Source organism: Eublepharis macularius, chromosome 4, assembly GCF_028583425.1.
Source record: "Eublepharis macularius isolate TG4126 chromosome 4, MPM_Emac_v1.0, whole genome shotgun sequence".
Taxonomy (NCBI): domain Eukaryota; kingdom Metazoa; phylum Chordata; class Lepidosauria; order Squamata; family Eublepharidae; genus Eublepharis; species Eublepharis macularius.
Genome location: NC_072793.1, coordinates 163,321,467 through 163,338,635, shown reverse-complemented (window position 1 = coordinate 163,338,635; position 17,169 = coordinate 163,321,467). Strand labels below are relative to the sequence as shown.

Here is a 17,169-nt window from a genome sequence, read left to right as displayed (position 1 = left end):
AGTTGCCATGAAATACAACTCCAAAGTATGGCAGTAGAACTATTACTGATTTCAATGTGACATCATCATCAGGCCCTGCCCCATGAGTCTTAGGGTGTGGGAAGCTGGGGACTTGTCAACCTTGAGGACATGATATACAACTAAAGTTCCCATTGAGTTGATCACTTATATTAAAGTGCCATTGGATTGAATAAATAGAGCTTGAAAGTGCTTATCTTTTAAAATGCTGGCTTGTGCTTTGAACATTATTAAAGCTCATTCTAATGTTAAAAATGTTTCATGCACATTATCTCAGCCATCTTCAGAATAATTCCGTAACTACCTCCAGGTTATTATCGCCATAATATACAAGAGGGCGCGGAGAGTACCAGCGATGAGATCTAAACAGCAATGTATATTCCTTATGATGCTGCAGAAGCCATCACATGATGGGAAAGTGTTGCTGCTCCTGTTCCACTATCTTTAACAGCAGCAGGCCGAATAAATGTAGGTTAAAGGTTTCCAATATTTCCCTAACAGAAAAAAAAACCCTTTTCATATAAAGCTGCTATTAAAGGCAAAGGAACAGGGCTGGTACAAAGCTGGCTACCCAGAAACACAAAGGAGTCTTATGACACCTTAAAGACAAATAGGTTTATTGCAAATCACAGCAACTGTGGTTTTGTAACAAACAGTCTTCAAGAACGAAACTCGCTGAAGGGAGTTCTGTAGAAAATTCCCATTGGGTTGCCACATTTTCTCCTGGCAAGGCTCATGTGCATTTTAACAGCCGTCTCATATTCAGAAACCCAGCAGGTGCAAGTTGTCCAGTGCAGAGACTGCAACGGACGCAGAAAAACCACGCCTTGTGACTTTCCGTCAGCCACGCTGTTAAGAGCCCATCGCCTGGTGGAAAACAATCCCGCAGGCGTTACATACGACAGCCTCCAAATTACAGAGGCGGGGTCTGGGGGAGCTCAGTGGCACCTGGTGTGGGCTTTTGGGGACCACAGATCTCTTTGTCAGATGCATCTGGCAGGGAGAGCTGTGGTTGTCAAAGGCTCATACTGCATTGGAATTGGATGGTCTAGCTGTTTGGCTGCTACAAACTAACAGGAAACTCCTTTGAAGCCAACTGATCCACACACCAAAAGGAGATGTTTACATATACTAGCAAAGGAATGTTTTGGTTGCACCCTCCCCCCCAATTGACTCTTCTCTCTCCTCCTCTTCTCCTCCCTCCTCTTCTATATTTGACCAGTCTCTGTATCACGCATCTGACGAAGAGAACTTGATTCTCGAAAGCTTATGCTACAATAAAATTGGTTAGTCTTAAAGGTGCTACTGGACTCTTTTTGACTTTGCTCCCACAGACTAACACGGCTAACTCCTCTGCAAATTATTTGAAAGCGCCCAAGCCCCAGCAATGGGAGACTCCTAGTTTAAATTTCTGCAGCGGAACGCCTATTCCAAACGCCTTCCTCAAATATCTGATACGCGCAGCCTCGTATTCCGACATCTTCCAGGCCGAGCTGAATCCATAGACTGTTTTTTTTAAAAAATTAAATTCCATGGGATAAACTCTTCGCTAATTTAATCCCCCCCCCCAAAATCAGGCTTTGGATTAGACAGGCGGAGCCAAAACCTCGAGGGTCCTTGCGGCTCAGCCCTTTTCGAATCTCCGGCCCACCCCTTCCCTCCCCGGAAGCCACGCGCCTTCTGCTGTGATCGCCGCCCGGAGTAGTTGTGCGGCCCCTCCCCCTGACAGGAGGTAAGGCGCCCCTTCGCAATCCCCTCTGCATCCGCGGCCTCAGTGGCCATCCGTCCCGCACTCGGGTGGGTGTAGATCCTGGGAACGATTCTCTGTCCGATGGCGGGTGTATGGGGAGGCCATTTCCCCGTGCAGGGGCTCCAAATGGACTTGGAGGAGGGGTGGGTGTCTCGTCCCCCGCCATTGTAGCGCCAATAGGGAGCCAAGATGGCGCCGGGTTCATTGCGCGCTGCTGTGCTCCCCTTGCTGGGTCGTAATCCGAGAGCATCCACACTGCCTTGCTTTCTAGGTCTTAAACACGTGGCCATTTAGGGAGCGCTAACTCTTACTTTCCCCCATAACCAGAAATTGGTAGCGAAAATAAAAAGGTAGAGATTCGTTATGGTGTGTACGTGCCCCCCTCCCTTCTAACAGGGTGTCCTCTAATATATTAATGAAAATGAAGGCAGGAGCGATATCACATAATGATTGGGGGGGGGAATGGATATTTTGCAATTTGTAGTAGAGGTTTTTTTTTTTTAAAACGGGGTTAAGCTGCGAATGCTGCATCGTGATTAGGGAATTATGTGATGCAAGAATTTGCAGCAGCAGCAGCCGCCGGAGTGGTTTTTTTGCAGTTTGCGATTTCGAAGACTTTTATTTCGTTCTTGCCAGCTATTTAGAAAATTAATGGAAAACTTTGTCGGGTGTGGGCGCTTGGGAGCTGTTGAAAGTTGCAGTGCAATAAATGGTAGGTAGCCTGACGTAGGAGTTAACTGTCCATTTGAAATTTTCATATGGGGGGAGATTCAGGTGTTTAAGTATAACCGTGTTGGTCTGTAGTAGAATAGCCATATTAGGGCCCAGTAACACCTTAATGACCAACTAGAGTTCCCGGGTTGGTGTATATGATGCGTGTCTATTTTGCTAGGAAGACTGTTCCTGCCCTGAGTTTCATGACTGCCTTTTGTAGGAATGGTGACTCTTGATCATTCTCAAACTATATTCCTTAAAATTAGATAGATTTGAGAAACTAACTTGCCGTAGTGGGGTGATGTTTTTTGGGGAATTGAGTGGGTGGGATTTATATTGCCAAGAAGGACAAGCTGCTTCAGAAATAAGTCTGGGATGGTGTTAGGAGGTGCGGACAAGGAGTCCTTTATTGACCTCTCAACTGAGAGATCTCTGTAGGGCACCCCTCCTGCCAATGTGCTGTAAGCAGATACTGGGGGAGGGAACCCTCTCAGAAATGAGTTCTTCATGATAGTGGAATGCAATTTAGTTCTGCCGTCCCCTAATTTCTTCAGTTGTTGGTAGACAGGTTGTGAAGCAGGTCTCTGTCTTTCTTTCTTTACTTTTTTCTAGTTCTCAGTTTTTGCGGAGACCCATGGTGGATTACAATAAAAAAGACAGTAAAAAGATATAATATGTACAATGCAGTAAAAATGCCTGAAATTTTCCTCGTTATCAAAGCTGTGCATGCCTTTGTTCACTTTATAAAAATGCCCTGCTGTTGATTGGACCTGTTTGTAGGGAGTTTGTTTCATCTGCATGGATATGGAAGTGGGAAATCTGGCTGTATTTCGTTGTACCTCCCAGCCCGCCATTTCCTCAGTTTTGAAATGTTTGTTTCGAGTGGAGTGGTGGTGGGTATCTAAATCTGCTTGGGTTGTGAAGAATGGAGAGGAATGAAAACAGAGAAAAAAATCAGCCAGCTATTTCATACTACACTTGTAAAAGCCCCTCCACTTCCCAATCATGTTGCCTTTTGGAGCTTAGCATGTAACTCTTGGGCCCTCCATTTGTGGGGCTTAAGCCCCTTGAGTATGCTGGATTCTTGCTTCTTTTTTTCCTTTTTATACAGTAGGGGCAGAGGTGTAATTATCTCTTCAGAATGTGATGCGCGTAGGACTGAAACCTGGCTATTCACGTTTTTTGTGCCGTGCTTGCATTAATAGCAGACAGCAAGGGGCTGCTTTAGACTGTTCAGGAGGGTTTGCCCTAGTTCTTAATGTGTTGATGCTCCTTGAAAACAGCGTATGCCATTTTAGGAGGACCGTGTTAAGTTATCCTACAACATAAAGCGTTTTGTCTGTAATGCACCTTTGCGAGAAGGCGGAAAGATTCTCTCCTCTGCTAATTTACACACAGCAGGAGGGCAATTTCTCTCTCTTGTTATTTATTTAACGCACCCCTGTTTGGTTTCTCTGGTGCTGCTGTGAATCAGGAGGGTTTCCCTCCCTTGAGACTCACTTTCACACCACTCCTCTCAGTTCTTAGAGAGAGAGGCATCGCCATGACTGAGAATGACGTTGACAACGAGCTTTTGGATTATGAGGACGATGAGGTTGAAAACCAGGCAGCAGGAGAAGGGGTGGATGTCCCATCCAAGAAGGACGTCAAGGGCTCCTATGTCTCCATCCACAGTTCTGGGTTTCGTGATTTCTTGCTAAAGCCAGAGCTGCTGCGTGCCATTGTTGACTGTGGTTTTGAGCACCCCTCAGAAGGTAAGCTCCAGAGGTCTAGGGAGAAGACGTTTGGGGGGAGTTAGCAGTGTGGGAGGGGAGCTGAATGCAAGAGCTTCTGGGGAGTCCCTGCAGCAGAAGCAGCAAAGGTGCTGACTGTTTCCATTCTCAATGCAGTGCAACATGAGTGTATCCCGCAGGCCATCCTGGGCATGGATGTCCTCTGCCAGGCCAAATCGGGCATGGGCAAGACGGCTGTCTTCGTTCTTGCTACACTACAGCAGCTAGAGCCAGTCCCAGGACAGGTAGGCGTGGGAAGGGAAGGGGTGGGGGCAGAATCAGAATCCGCATGAAAAGCAACCAAGTAAAATGGACTTGCGAATCATGATGTAAGAAACAAGAAAGGACGTTTGTTGAGAGATCCATTCTCCTTGGCAGGTGTCGGTGCTGGTGATGTGTCACACTCGTGAGCTGGCCTTCCAAATCAGCAAGGAGTACGAGCGCTTCTCCAAGTACATGCCCAGTGTCAAGGTGAGAGCCGAGTCTTGGGGCAGCTGGGGGACTGGAAGCCCCAGCCTCAGGACTGGGGCTGCTTCTGTCCTACTCAGATATTGAGCATAATGTTCACCTGTGTCAGTGGTACTATGCTTAGTGGATTGTGAGAAGGGGTAAGAGGATTTCAGAGGTTTGTTCCATTTCCATTATAATCAGCGATATCTAATACCACATTTTACATAAGTTCCTGATTTACATGCCTTCAGGCTGCTGTCTTTGCTATTGTCAGTTTGCATGATGAGAAGCCTCGCTGAAAATGCGTTTCTCTCTTCTACACTTCATTCTGTAACTCTCCTTGCCATCAGTCATGTCTTGTATTGCCCTCCCACCCCGAATGGGGCAGGTATTGTTGGAGCTGGGAGATGGTCTCGTCAGTAGCTGCTTCCTTTCTCGCACAGCTCTCTAGTCCCCTTTGGCCACCTCCTCTTCGTTTGCCCTTCCCAGGTGTCGGTGTTCTTTGGAGGCCTGTCCATCAAGAAGGATGAGGAGGTGCTGAAGAAGAACTGCCCGCACATTGTGGTGGGGACCCCGGGCCGCATCCTGGCCTTGGCCCGCAACAAGAGCCTCAACCTCAAGTACATCAAGCATTTCATCCTGGACGAATGCGATAAGATGCTCGAGCAGCTCGGTGAGTTGGGCTGGACAGCCAGTGTTGCTTAAGGTAGGGATGGGAACGTGGGAGGTGCTGAGAGCCAGATCTTTGAGAGGTAGACGGGTGTGCCAGCAGTCGAGAGTTGGACAGAAAGAACAGCGGCAGCTTATTCCAGGCAGGTGGGATGGCTTCAGTTATCTGCAGTCTTTAGACATTCCTTGTATGTGGGAGTTTAGCTTCTTTGCCTTCTCAGAGTGGTATATTTCACTTACCACCATCGGAAGACAACTCTTCGAAATAACTCAGCTTTGAGGCACTTCTCTTGTTCATTGGAGTTGGTTCTTCAGTAAGGAGAAGGAAGCAGAGCAGCCTGCCTTTCTTAAAGTGGCCATACCAGAAAAATGCTCCTTTACAAGATTGCGTGTTCTCCAGTTGGGGCTAGAATTCACTCTGCAGCATCTTCCCACAAAAAGTACTACTTGGTTTCATCACTGATTAGCTACAGTACAGCTCTCTTGCTGGGGTGAAATCATGGAGATATTCCAGCATTCCTTTGACGTTGACTTTTGGAAAGGAAGTGACTATTCTCCCCCCTCTCCCCCTATTTCCCCCCCCTCCCACTGGAAAGAGGTAGAGGAAATATCCTTTTGAACAACGTTCCCATAACATACAGTTATCCAGTCCTATATGCTTTAAAGAGTAGTCCAGGCTTCTGTTTCTGCCTTCCAAGTCCGTTGAGAGCTCAGCAAGGGAGCTGTTAAGGGTTATTTAAACAGAAATAACTTCGTTTATGGGCCACAGCCTGAGAGTAGGACAGAAGGGAGAATCCTTTTAGTTCTGACCTCTTTGTCCTTTTTTCTGACTCCCCCCCCCCCCTTACAGATATGCGTCGGGATGTCCAGGAGATCTTCCGCATGACCCCGCATGAAAAGCAGGTCATGATGTTCAGTGCCACCCTCAGCAAGGAAATTCGCCCTGTGTGCCGCAAATTCATGCAAGACGTAATTAAATCCCTTCTACCTTCTTTATCCACCTGGCCAGCCAGCCAGCCTCCCTCCCTCCCCATCCAGGGAAGGAGCGGGGGGGGGTGGAGCCTAGAACACCACCCTTGTCTGCAGAGCACCGGGCTGCACCGCTGCTGCCCATCACCTCCCCCAATCCCGTCAAGGCACTTGTAGGGCACACACCTTCCGGAAGATCATTCGGGTTACACTAGCCAGCGCACCCACACACATGAATGACAGGCATCTCCTGATAGGGCTGGAGAGCACTCAGACCATAATCTGGTTCTGCCCAGCTGGCACGCTTGGCTTAAAGATCGTCCACTCTGTTGGGGGGGATCCATCCCAGAAGGATCCTCTTGTACTTCCACATCTGGCGGGTGGCGCAGAATTCATCGCGCCTCTCCTGCTATCCTGTTTCCCTCCATTCCCTCTGCCTGGATCCATCTACCTGTCGGCAGCGTGTTCCGAAGATCCTGGCCTACCACATACACGCATGTTCAGAAGATTCTGGCCCACATACACCCAGGCCAGTGTACCTCTTCTTTCCTTACCGCCATGCATTCATCAGGTACACACACTTGCAGCACGCATGTACACGTTCCTGCCCTCCTTGCCCTGTCTTGCCCTCCCCACTCACCCTGGCTGGCACTCCGGAGACCTGCGGCGAAGGACTCCAAGAGATCCGAGAGATCGGCAGCAGCCAGTGGAGCAGATGGCCTGGCGACCTGGAGGAGAAGTTTTATCCTTTTTTCTTCTGAACTGGCAAAACCGATTTTATTTCTTTCTGAGCTATTACCCCTTTCTTTTCCCTGCCCTGTTTAGGAAAGGGATTGTTTTAAATTTCAGGGATCCCATTGTGGGAGGGGAAGTATATGGAGCTTGTCTCTATAGGAACTTGCTAGCTCAAGTGATAGGAAAGGTGGTTGTGGTCACTTTTTATAGAGTGGATGTGGGAATGCCCCTTGAATCATGGAATAAATAGGACTAATCCAGTGGGTCCTCTGAAGCGAACAGTGAGGCTTTGAGGTTACCTGGCATGAATTCTTGGGAAGAAGAGAGCTAATCAGGAGCTGCTGTTTTCATTTGCTTGGGTGGGTGCTTTACCATACATTTTGAGGAAGCCAAACACTAGAGGCCAGGTCACGAGGCAGATAGCCGGGAATCTGGTGCATGCTGGGGATTGTGATGCAGAGAAGGTTTTGCAGGACTGGATGAGACCCTCTGCATGTTGGGGAAAAGAATCTGAAGTTCAGAGGAGAGTAGTTCAGGTGACTGGGGCTTTTGAATAGACAATCGATACATTTCTTCTGTGAGCACTTTTGTCCGTGATGTCCAGGCTGGGTGAAAACAAAGGGGAAGGCAGGGGGAGGGGAATCAACATTTTCCTGTTTAGTTTCTGGAGGCAGATAAATCTCCTGTTTCTTAAAACTCGTAACTTGGCCTTCAGAGTGGCTGATACGTTAGTGCTATGCAAAGGGGGGAAGACCTTGCCCGTGGCAGCGGTGAGCTGTTTCCCAGAGTGCTTTTCATAAGTTCTTAGCTGAATGGGAAGAACATTGCTTCCCAGGATGCCTTGCATGGAAGCTCTTGGCTGTTTGACATGGGAGGTGGTGGGGTAGGCCATCTGCTTTTTCTCTTTTCTGAGGGGCTGGAAGATCAGGGAGGGCACACAGGGCTGTGTGTGTATTGTGTAGGGTAAGGGTGCGTTTGCAAGGAAGTTAGAGCTGCTCCTGCGTGCACTTGTGCTGCTTTGTCCCCCCTCCCTCCGAGCCCAGGTCAGCCTTGCCCCTGGTCTAACCGGCCCTGGGTTTGCTCCTCAGCCTATGGAGATCTTCGTGGACGACGAGACCAAGCTGACGCTGCACGGGCTGCAGCAGTACTATGTCAAACTGAAAGACAACGAGAAGAACCGCAAGCTCTTTGACCTGCTTGATGTGCTGGAGTTCAATCAGGTGCCTCCCAGGATTAGACCCTGCCTCAGGGACACGGGGGTTGGGAGGGGGCAAATCTCATTGGAACGAGGAAGCATTTTCTTTTCTGCTTCTCTAAAGACAAGGGTGTTAACTTGGTCAGATGTTGGGAGGGGGAAAGGTGGTCACGGTGTTTGCATTTCAGAGGTGTTTTTAAGTCAGCATGTCGAATAAGATACCTCGTTTCTGGTCTCTCCATAAATATGAGGAAATGAAACTACATTCCCTTCCCCCTCCAGGTGGTGATCTTTGTGAAGTCCGTGCAACGCTGCATAGCATTGGCTCAGCTTCTGGTGGAGCAGAACTTCCCAGCGATTGCCATACACAGAGGGATGCCCCAGGAGGAAAGGTGAGGACCCCCAAACTTGCGACACAGTGCGAGTGGCTGACTGAGAGGCTCACTTGCTGTGATGAAATTGCTCAGACTAGAGTCTCTGACTCCTTTAGTGATGCGTCTCTAAGCCCTGAGCAGTGGCCCCCGCAGAAGCCAATGCACTGTCACATAAGGAGAAGTTGATGCTCTTGACAGACATGGAGTTGGTTAGCAGGAGAAGGTGGTATAGTGTGAGCCTATGAACCATACGATGCTTGGGTCTTGCAGGTTGTCGCGGTATCAGCAATTCAAGGATTTTCAGCGCCGTATCTTGGTGGCCACCAATCTTTTTGGTCGTGGCATGGACATAGAGCGAGTCAACATTGCCTTCAACTATGACATGCCGGAGGATTCGGACACCTACCTTCACCGGGTGAGTGAGGCAGGCGAGCTGGAGAATGGTTTGGGTTGGAAGAAGGGGCCAGAGTGCCCTTGTTGCGCTGATGAGTTTGCTCAGACTAGAGTCTCTGATACGGTCTGATGTCTCTTTCAAGCCCTGAGCAACAATTCTAGCCTGTGTGGGTTTGACTGTGTCACATAGTTTCTTGGCCAGTCTCGTTTGGTTCAGGAGGAACTGAATCTCTTTCCCCTTTGCTTGAGGCTCATAGCCAGAATGGCAGAAAAAGCACCAGGTCCCATCTTTCTTTACCTCCGCAGGTGGCTCGTGCTGGGCGCTTCGGGACAAAGGGTCTGGCCATCACTTTTGTGTCAGATGAGAATGATGCTAAGATCTTGAATGAAGTGCAGGACCGCTTTGAGGTGAACATTAGCGAGCTGCCTGACGAGATCGACATCTCTTCTTACAGTGAGTTATAGCAACATGAATTTGGGGATAGGAAAGAGTGTATGTGAGTTGGAAAGCTGGGCAGGTGGGATAGCTGGCTAAGTAGGATTGCCTTCAGCTTTGCAGTGGGAGGAGGGCTTGCAGCGTGAGCTGTGCAGGGAAAACAGCAAACAGGCTGCTGGCCTTGTGGGAAATGCTACTTGTGGAAACACACAAGCGCTTGCCCTGCCTGTTTAACATGTTTGTGTATCCCTGCAGTTGAACAGACCCGATAAAGGGGGCCTTTCCTCTACATCGACCTTGGTTTTAATTCCTGACCTCGTCCACTTCCCTGAAACTTCACGTTTAATTTCACTTGATGGAGAATGAAGTGGCTTTGACTGTCTGGAGAACACCCATTCACACCACTCCTGTGAGGGGGACGGAAGAGTTGCTGTCTCTAGGATGTGTGTAGTGGAGGGGGCCAGCATTTACACATCATCTACACTACTCGGAAGCCTAAGGGGAAATCCTGCTGGGCTGGAGTCCCGTTGCTCATCTGGCACCAAGAAGAGAGGAGTCTCGGTGTAGGTGCCTCTTCAAGGGACGCCTGCCTCCAGATGGATCTCTACTGCCTACCAGCAAGATGTTGGGACTCCGCCAGTCATATAGCTCCACTTTATCCTTATGTTGGCATTACCCAGAGATCTGTCTCCATGATGGGAAGCATAAAGGGGGAGGAGTTTCAGCAGGGGTGCTCTGTGAATCCCTGGCGCCTAAAATTACATTTTGTTTTATAGAAAAAAAACCTCCTGGGAGGAAAAAACTAAAAATATGAACCTTTTGTATGCCCATTCATGCCGTTTTCAAGACTGTTTTGTGTTTTCCTGTATGTGTGTGCTCCCTTTTTTAAAAACATGTGTTTGCATGTGAAAATTTAACCCCCTGTCCCAGGTGGTATGTCTTGGCGGATAAGCTAGTAGTGACAGACTGATGTTTTAGCTGTAGCTTGTTCTCTTTTCTCTTGGTTCCCTGCCCCCCCTCTTTTGTTAATAAAGGAGCCCAGCTCTTATGGGTATCTAATTAAACTAGTCTTGTGTATAACCTGTTGCTGGTATAGCTTGGGGGGGGAGGGGGTAGCTTTGTCCTGTTTACGATGAGATGTGACATTTGTATCTATTTCGTTGGGAAGATCCATGACAGCCACATGGCGGGTGCCATCATGTAAAACGAAGGAAGGGACTTGGCGCAAAAAACTTTTATCAAAGAGGCCATAGAATCAAATAAGTTAGAAAACATTAGGGGAATAAACTCACCAACAGAAGCAATACGGGTTGAAATATTGGGCCCTGAAGGTTTACTTGAAAGTGGAGGTGTACTGTCAACCTGCTCAAATCCTTGAGGCTGATCTCGAAGTGCATAAGGAAATAAGAGTCCAGGAGCACCTTTAAGACGAACCAACTTTATTGTGGCATAAGCTTTCGAGAACCACAGTGCTCTTCGTCAGATGGCATCTGACGAGAACTGAGGTTCTCAAAAGCTTATGCTACAGTAAAGTTGGTTAGTCTTAAAGGTGCTCCTGGACTCTTTTTGCTACTACAGGCTAACGTGGCTAACTACTCTGAATCTAAGGAAATGAGGTGACTAATGCAGATAATGAGTGAGTACCCTCACATTGATTGGGTAAATGCGCTTGAGCCATTTGATTCTGAAAGAGGGAACTTTACAGAAATGGAACTAGTTGGGAAAAGTGGAAGGTCTGCTGCAATGAAGTGAACAGAAAGGGCCACAAGGTCTGGCAAGATACATGAGTAGGCGTGTGAAGAGAGAATTTTAGTGGACTGCTAAAACCATCAAACAATAAGCATTTCTTTAAATTTATCTAGAGCAGGAAACAGGCCCGAGAAGCAGTTGGATGACCAAACAATAAGAGGATTGCTTAATGGAAGAGGAGATGGAAGAAAAGTTAATTCTTTGCATCTGCGTTCACTGAGAAGGATGGGGCATGCACCCAGGCCAAAGCCACTATTTTCAGGAAGAACTCTGAATCAAATTGAAGATGAGAAATTAAGTTCTAGACCTGTTGGGGAAATTTAAAAATATTTTAAGTCTCCAGGTCTTGGTGGCATACTCCACAGTTCTTAGGGAACTCTAATGTGATACTGTTGATCTACTAACCCATATCGGTAACAATACTATGCTACTGAGTACTATCTGTTCTATAAGTATGCTCCTCTTAACTGATTTCTGCATATTTAATGTGTCAGGTTTAATTGATTGTGCTCTCACCTGCTATCTGAAACTTGGCTCACATTACTGATCAAATGGTGTTCTTAGTGTATCCAAAAACGCATTACAGGAATATGTTTTCAATTTAGGGGTAGGTGAAGAAAAGATGACTGTAGCAATTTATAGTTGTATGACCTATCAGTGCTAAATATATACAAGCAAAACCTGTCATAGAAGATGTAGAAATTATGAACACTCAGTATTCGTTTAAACTTACATTGAGAGTAGCAAAGATTGGGTAGCTCTAGCGGAAGAGAACCATGAATATAGAGACTTTGAAGGAGCTTTGCATGCAGCTTATGTAAACAGTAGAAATGAAGGCGCACAGCTCGCATTCCTTCTGTCACATTCAAATCAGCAAGAACACTTCCCTATCCCAGTCAGCAAGAATACATTCCCAGCTACTCTCCTCAAGTTGCTCAGACAGCACAGTTTCTCATTAATAGAAAATGGCTTCTGTCATATTTTCTCAATCCTTCCTCTTGGCCAAGCAAAGCAATGGCCACTGCATACATCAGATATTTGAATGAACAGACTCTTGCAACAATTGTGCTGTTTTTGCTGGTTAATATTCATTAGCATTAGATTAATTTGTTCACTCCTTTGCTTTTCTTGCATCTCTAAAAGAAGGAGCTTCAGTGTCTGTCATTGTTTTGTGTTTCTGAAACAACATTTAAGGCAGCGTAAGAGCTGCTGGATTAGTACATAAGCAAGTACAATAATAGCAAGAATAATAACTACATACTTTATGGAAATACAGAATTTCTCCAAACCAACCCTTCCATGTTAGGTATCTAACTTAACCGATCCCCAGGATTTAGGGAGATCCCAACAGGATCCTGATTAACATTGTGCAGCCATTTTAACTGTTGTGAGCTACAGTTAAAAGTGAGCTATGATGTGAGCTACATCAATAACGTCATCTTTCCAGACTGGTTTACATAGGTATGGTAAGCGTTGTCTAAAGTATACTGCACCATTGCTGCAAAGTCAATATATCTTAACACCATACAATTCTGGATACAACAACTAGGGAATTTCTCTTGCAGTTTTAATACAGCATCACGAATTCCCTGTTCAGTTCTCTTGGTGCCTAATACATTTTAAAATGTGCATTCCAGCTCACCTATACCCGGAAGTACAGCTCTCATAAGCTTTCTCCACCACATACTATGCTCGGTCCCTATAAGGGTCTCGGGAGCCTTGCTTAATATGAAGAGGGGTTGGGAACCCAAATTGTAACCTGTGTGTTCTAGGAAGGGATGCTGGATTACTAGAGGAGCTGGAGCTCTCCAACCCCACATGCTCCTGTCCAATTTAGTAGGATTTTCCATGCATTTTGGCCATAGATGTAATAGAGCCCAGGGACAGCAATGTGTGGGTTCCAGTGTTGGTGAATTAACTTCAACTCCTGGAAGTATTTATATGGGAAGTGAGCTTTCATACGTGCAGTGTAATTTTGGACCTGCAAGAGGCAGATTTGTTTAGAGGCTGCAAAATTGAACTGATAGGAAGGGACTAACGGCAGACCTCATTGTGTGCAAATGTAGAAAGCAATGTATGGAAGAGTTGAGAAGATTCTGTGCAATGCCAGGATTTGGGGATGGAGCTGATATTAGGTTGGGCAGTTGGAACCCCAATCCCAGCCCGTACAAAGAAAGTGGAATTATACCAAGCAGTAATACCAGAGAACTCAAAATTTACACAATAACCTGAAGAGGTGCGTTCATCTATAGCCCAGTCCTCTTCACCCATCACCATTGGCTCTTCAGCTAATGCTCCAGTGGTAGAGTCAAAGGACAGGATATATTTGCAGTTGTGGGCATTTAAAGAACCTGGATTCTTACCTCTCTTAACATGTTCATAAAGGAAAAACAACTTCAGGGTGTTGAGTAACAGGATACGCCCCAGAGATGGCAGTTTCCCATTTTTCTACTGACAAATTCAATCAATTCCTGTTCAGGGGACTCCCAGAGTACACATTTTGTCAACGGGGAACCCTTCAACCCTCCAAAACCTGCCCTGATGAGGAATTAACACACTTTAGGAGGAGGGAATGTTGCAAGCAGATAAGCAGGTCTTCTAGCCTCTGTCAAGTCCTCTTCCTGTTTAATGCAGGGAAAGTTAGTAAAAAAAAAAGATACTTCGCCTGTAGTCTGGAGTGGTGCAGTAAATTATACCTGCTCCCTCAGCATTCTGCCACCTCATTTGGTAAGGCCTAATGAGATCCTTTAACTGGAGATGCTGGAGGTTGAACTTGGAACCATCTTCAGGCAAAGTACATGCTTTGTGACTGATGCCTTTCCAGTTTATGATGATGCCCCAGCAGACAGGCCTATAGTCTGCTGTTCTGTAGTTCCCTAAAGATGGAGTCTTCAGCCTGTGGTTCTAGAACCAAAGCGGCTCTCTTAAAAAAAAAATTGAAACTATATGGGAGGATTAGGTGGAATGCTAGAATGACCAGGATGTGGAGGGAATGGCAGACTAAAGGGCTTAATAGAGTTGCCAGGGATCCAGGTGTGATTGTGAACCGTGCACAGATTTATGCTACTGCATGAAAACAATTACAATTGGTGCTCCTGACACTGTGAAACCTTGTGTGTGCCGCTTCCTAATACAGGACTCACAACAACCCTGTCTGAGCTGTGAAAATTGGATTATTAATCAACTTGTAAAGTATTGGTTATGGTTATGTTGAATGGTACAGTTTAAGAGGTACAATTTTTATCTGAATTTTCATGTCATTTGTGGTCTCTTTCGTTATGTTGAGATCCCATTTAGCTGGAGATGCCGAGGACTGAAGCTGGGGCCTTCTGTATGCAGAGATACTCTGCTAGCTGAGCTCTCGGTTGGAAGCCTCTGAACAGGTTTAATTTTGCAGTTTAGATGTGCCCTGGTCATGTATTTATTTTTAAGTGTGGACAGCTGCCTTGAGAAACAAATTTGTCCTGTAAAGTGAAATGTAAATATAATAAAATAATCCGGAAGCTCTTGCAGCCAAATGAATACACTTCATTTAAAATGACCCCAGGACTCCTCTCTTCTTCGCTGCAACAGGTTAAAGCGAGCTCTGCCTAAGATTATAGAAAAGCCTCAAAGCAGACAGTGTTACCATAGCAACAGAACACCCAATGTCCCTCCCACGCGTTTCTGAAGATAGCCATGCGCGCAAGCCCTCTAGTGATTTTGAGGCGGTTGCCGTAAACGCCTGAAACGTTATTAAATAAATTCTCCTTCAATCCTCTTAATTTCCATTTAGAATAATATCTATAAGCTTTATGAAATAGAGTGTTATGCATTCCTGCAGTTCTTTTCGGTGAAACTTTTAAAAATATATATAATAAGGCATCGTTTGAACATCTCTGATGTCGTCAGAGCCGAATCAGGCTCACTGTCACAAACGTAAGCGTTCGTGGTTAGGTCTTTTGCTTAACGCTATCGTTGTTTCCGGAACAAAGCCTCTTCCGATTGTCTTCTTGCCAGTTTATTCTTTCTTATCGAGATAGGAATTATAGTCATCCGCCATATTTGTTAAGGGCACGGTCTTCCTTTTTCAACTTTGATGAAAATAGCTCCTAAGCCGCCAATTTTTGAAATGAGCACAAGCTTGTAAGTATTGCGATAGCCAGCGATTTAACAGCGGTTCTTGAGGGCTACGCACAGTATTTAAAACTAAAATTAAATGGATGTAAAACCTTTTGATGGGGTTCTGAAAATTTGAGTCAAAGTGTTTTTTCTTTCGAACGTCAATCTTAAATAACTTCCTCAGAAGTAAGGCTTATTGAATATTTCCTAATAAATATGCCTTGGCGCAGTAAGCAAGGTCTATCCCTATGGAAAGAACTCAAAAGAGTTCTTAAAAAGCCAAAATAGTAAATTTTTAAAAAATCTTGTGGCATTTTCACAGCTAACCTCTTGGTTGTAGCACAAATGTAATATAAAATATGTTTGTCCCACCTTTGATATATAAATGGTCAAGGCTGTTTACAAAGATAAAAAGACTACACTACAAACTGAAGCAGCCAATTAACATTTTAATGCAATTAAATAGAACTACAGATAACTAAAGCCAGTAGCAACAAAAAGTAGCAGTATCCAATTTTCAGCAATCAGGTGCTCTCTGAAACAAAACTGCTTGGTCCTTAAACACTAATAGAGAGGGGGAAAAGCTGCTGCAGAAAAGACCCTGTTCTGTATAGCCACTTACTGGTCTTCAGGTGGTATAGATTTGAGACAGATGAACATATATGGGCAGAGGGGAAAGGGGCTGAGATAGTTTTTTTCATTTGCCAGGATCTATATATTAATTTTTCATAGGTCTGTTCCATCCACACAACTCACAACTACCCTTTGTAATATGTCACAGGCTGCTGAAATCTTCATTGGTCTCATTTCTCTACTGGGCTGCAATTACTGAGGGTGTTTTGGGAACAAGGGAAAAGTCCTACTTGGGGATCCAAGTTTTTCCTCCTTCTAAAACTATAGATCAGGATCTGAATCCAGACCTTGTTAGGTTTAGCCCCGGAGAAAGAATGCTTTTGTGTGTTTCTCACTATAGGGTTGCAATGGCAAGAAAGGCAGTTCTGGCTTTCTTTCTGTGCCATCTGTAAAGGTATAGGAGCCCTTTGAGGCCAGGGTCTGACAGTTCTACTCTTATCACACTCCTTCCCATCCAGAGAACATAGGGAGTCCTGGCTTACTAATAATGCAGTCCTATGTATGTCTGCTCAGAGGTAAGTCCACTCTATTCAATGGCATTTAACCCCAGGTAAGTATGCCCTGGATTCCACTTAAAACTCATCTTCCAGGAAAGCTGATTTCCCTCTTTTCCCTTTTCATTGTTCAACCATCTTTTCTTACTGACTGCCAGGATTATTGTCAGTGTGGAGTAATGGATATTATGATAGTCTGCATTCAAAAGCCACACACTCAGCCATGAAACTTACTTGGGCCAGTTACTGCCTAACCAATTTCACCACGGCGAGGATATAATGCAATATATACCACCGTCAGCAACTGGCAGGAAGATGTGCGATCGTTCCAGACAGGCAGCCATGTTAGTCTGCTGCAGCAGAATAAAACGGGAGCTCAGTGGTATCTTAAAGACTAATAAAATGTATTCCGGCATAAATTTTCTCAAATCAGAGCTCGCAGTATAAATCCATTTGGCAAATTGGTAAAAGTAGCAGAAAGGGATGGGGGGTGAGTTGTTGCAAAGTTAAAGTGCTGGGCTAGGATCTGAGAGATTGAAGTTCAGATTTCCACTCTGCCACAGAAGCTTGCTGGGTGATCTTTGGATAGGCATATACTCTCAGCCTAACCTACGTCACAGTGTAGTTATTGTGAGGCTGAAACAGAGGAGAGGACAATGCCAACTGCTTTGCGTTCCCATTGGCTATAAATAAATGAAGGAAATAAATAAATTCAAA

At 45.7% G+C, this 17,169-nt stretch overlaps 1 protein-coding gene and 1 non-coding gene across 3 annotated transcripts; both read left to right on the top strand.

The window, feature by feature from the left end:
• Nucleotides 1-1,671: 1,671 nt before the first annotated feature.
• DDX39B (DExD-box helicase 39B) lies at nt 1,672-10,542 on the top strand. Of its 2 annotated transcripts, none has more exons than XM_054976417.1 (11): nt 1,672-1,750; nt 4,003-4,236; nt 4,372-4,499; nt 4,633-4,725; nt 5,194-5,377; nt 6,224-6,342; nt 8,166-8,297; nt 8,555-8,664; nt 8,917-9,061; nt 9,346-9,493; nt 9,731-10,542. In XM_054976417.1, the coding sequence occupies exons 2-11, from the start codon at nt 4,026-4,028 to the stop codon at nt 9,745-9,747; spliced, it is 1,287 nt and encodes a 428-aa protein (XP_054832392.1). In that variant the 5' UTR covers nt 1,672-1,750; nt 4,003-4,025; the 3' UTR covers nt 9,748-10,542. The 2 variants fall into 2 exon arrangements, with proteins under 2 accessions (XP_054832392.1, XP_054832393.1); XM_054976418.1 differs by having other exon boundaries at nt 1,727-1,815.
• On the top strand, nt 9,125-9,191 carry LOC129329496 (small nucleolar RNA SNORD52). Its single transcript, XR_008596984.1, has one exon. It is a non-coding gene; the product is annotated as a small nucleolar RNA SNORD52 (small nucleolar RNA).
• Nucleotides 10,543-17,169: the final 6,627 nt, after the last annotated feature.

What these genes read in the sequence shown, in the direction of transcription:
- DDX39B (XM_054976417.1), top strand. Translation starts at nt 4,026, where the DNA reads ATGACTGAGAATGACGTTGACAACGAGCTTTTGGATTATGAGGACGAT. An exon ending in TTTTGAGCACCCCTCAGAAG is followed by an intron (nt 4,237 to 4,371) that starts GTAAGCTCCAGA and finishes TTCTCAATGCAG; the next exon opens with TGCAACATGAGTGTATCCCG. An exon ending in GGGATGCCCCAGGAGGAAAG is followed by an intron (nt 8,665 to 8,916) that starts GTGAGGACCCCC and finishes TGGGTCTTGCAG; the next exon opens with GTTGTCGCGGTATCAGCAAT.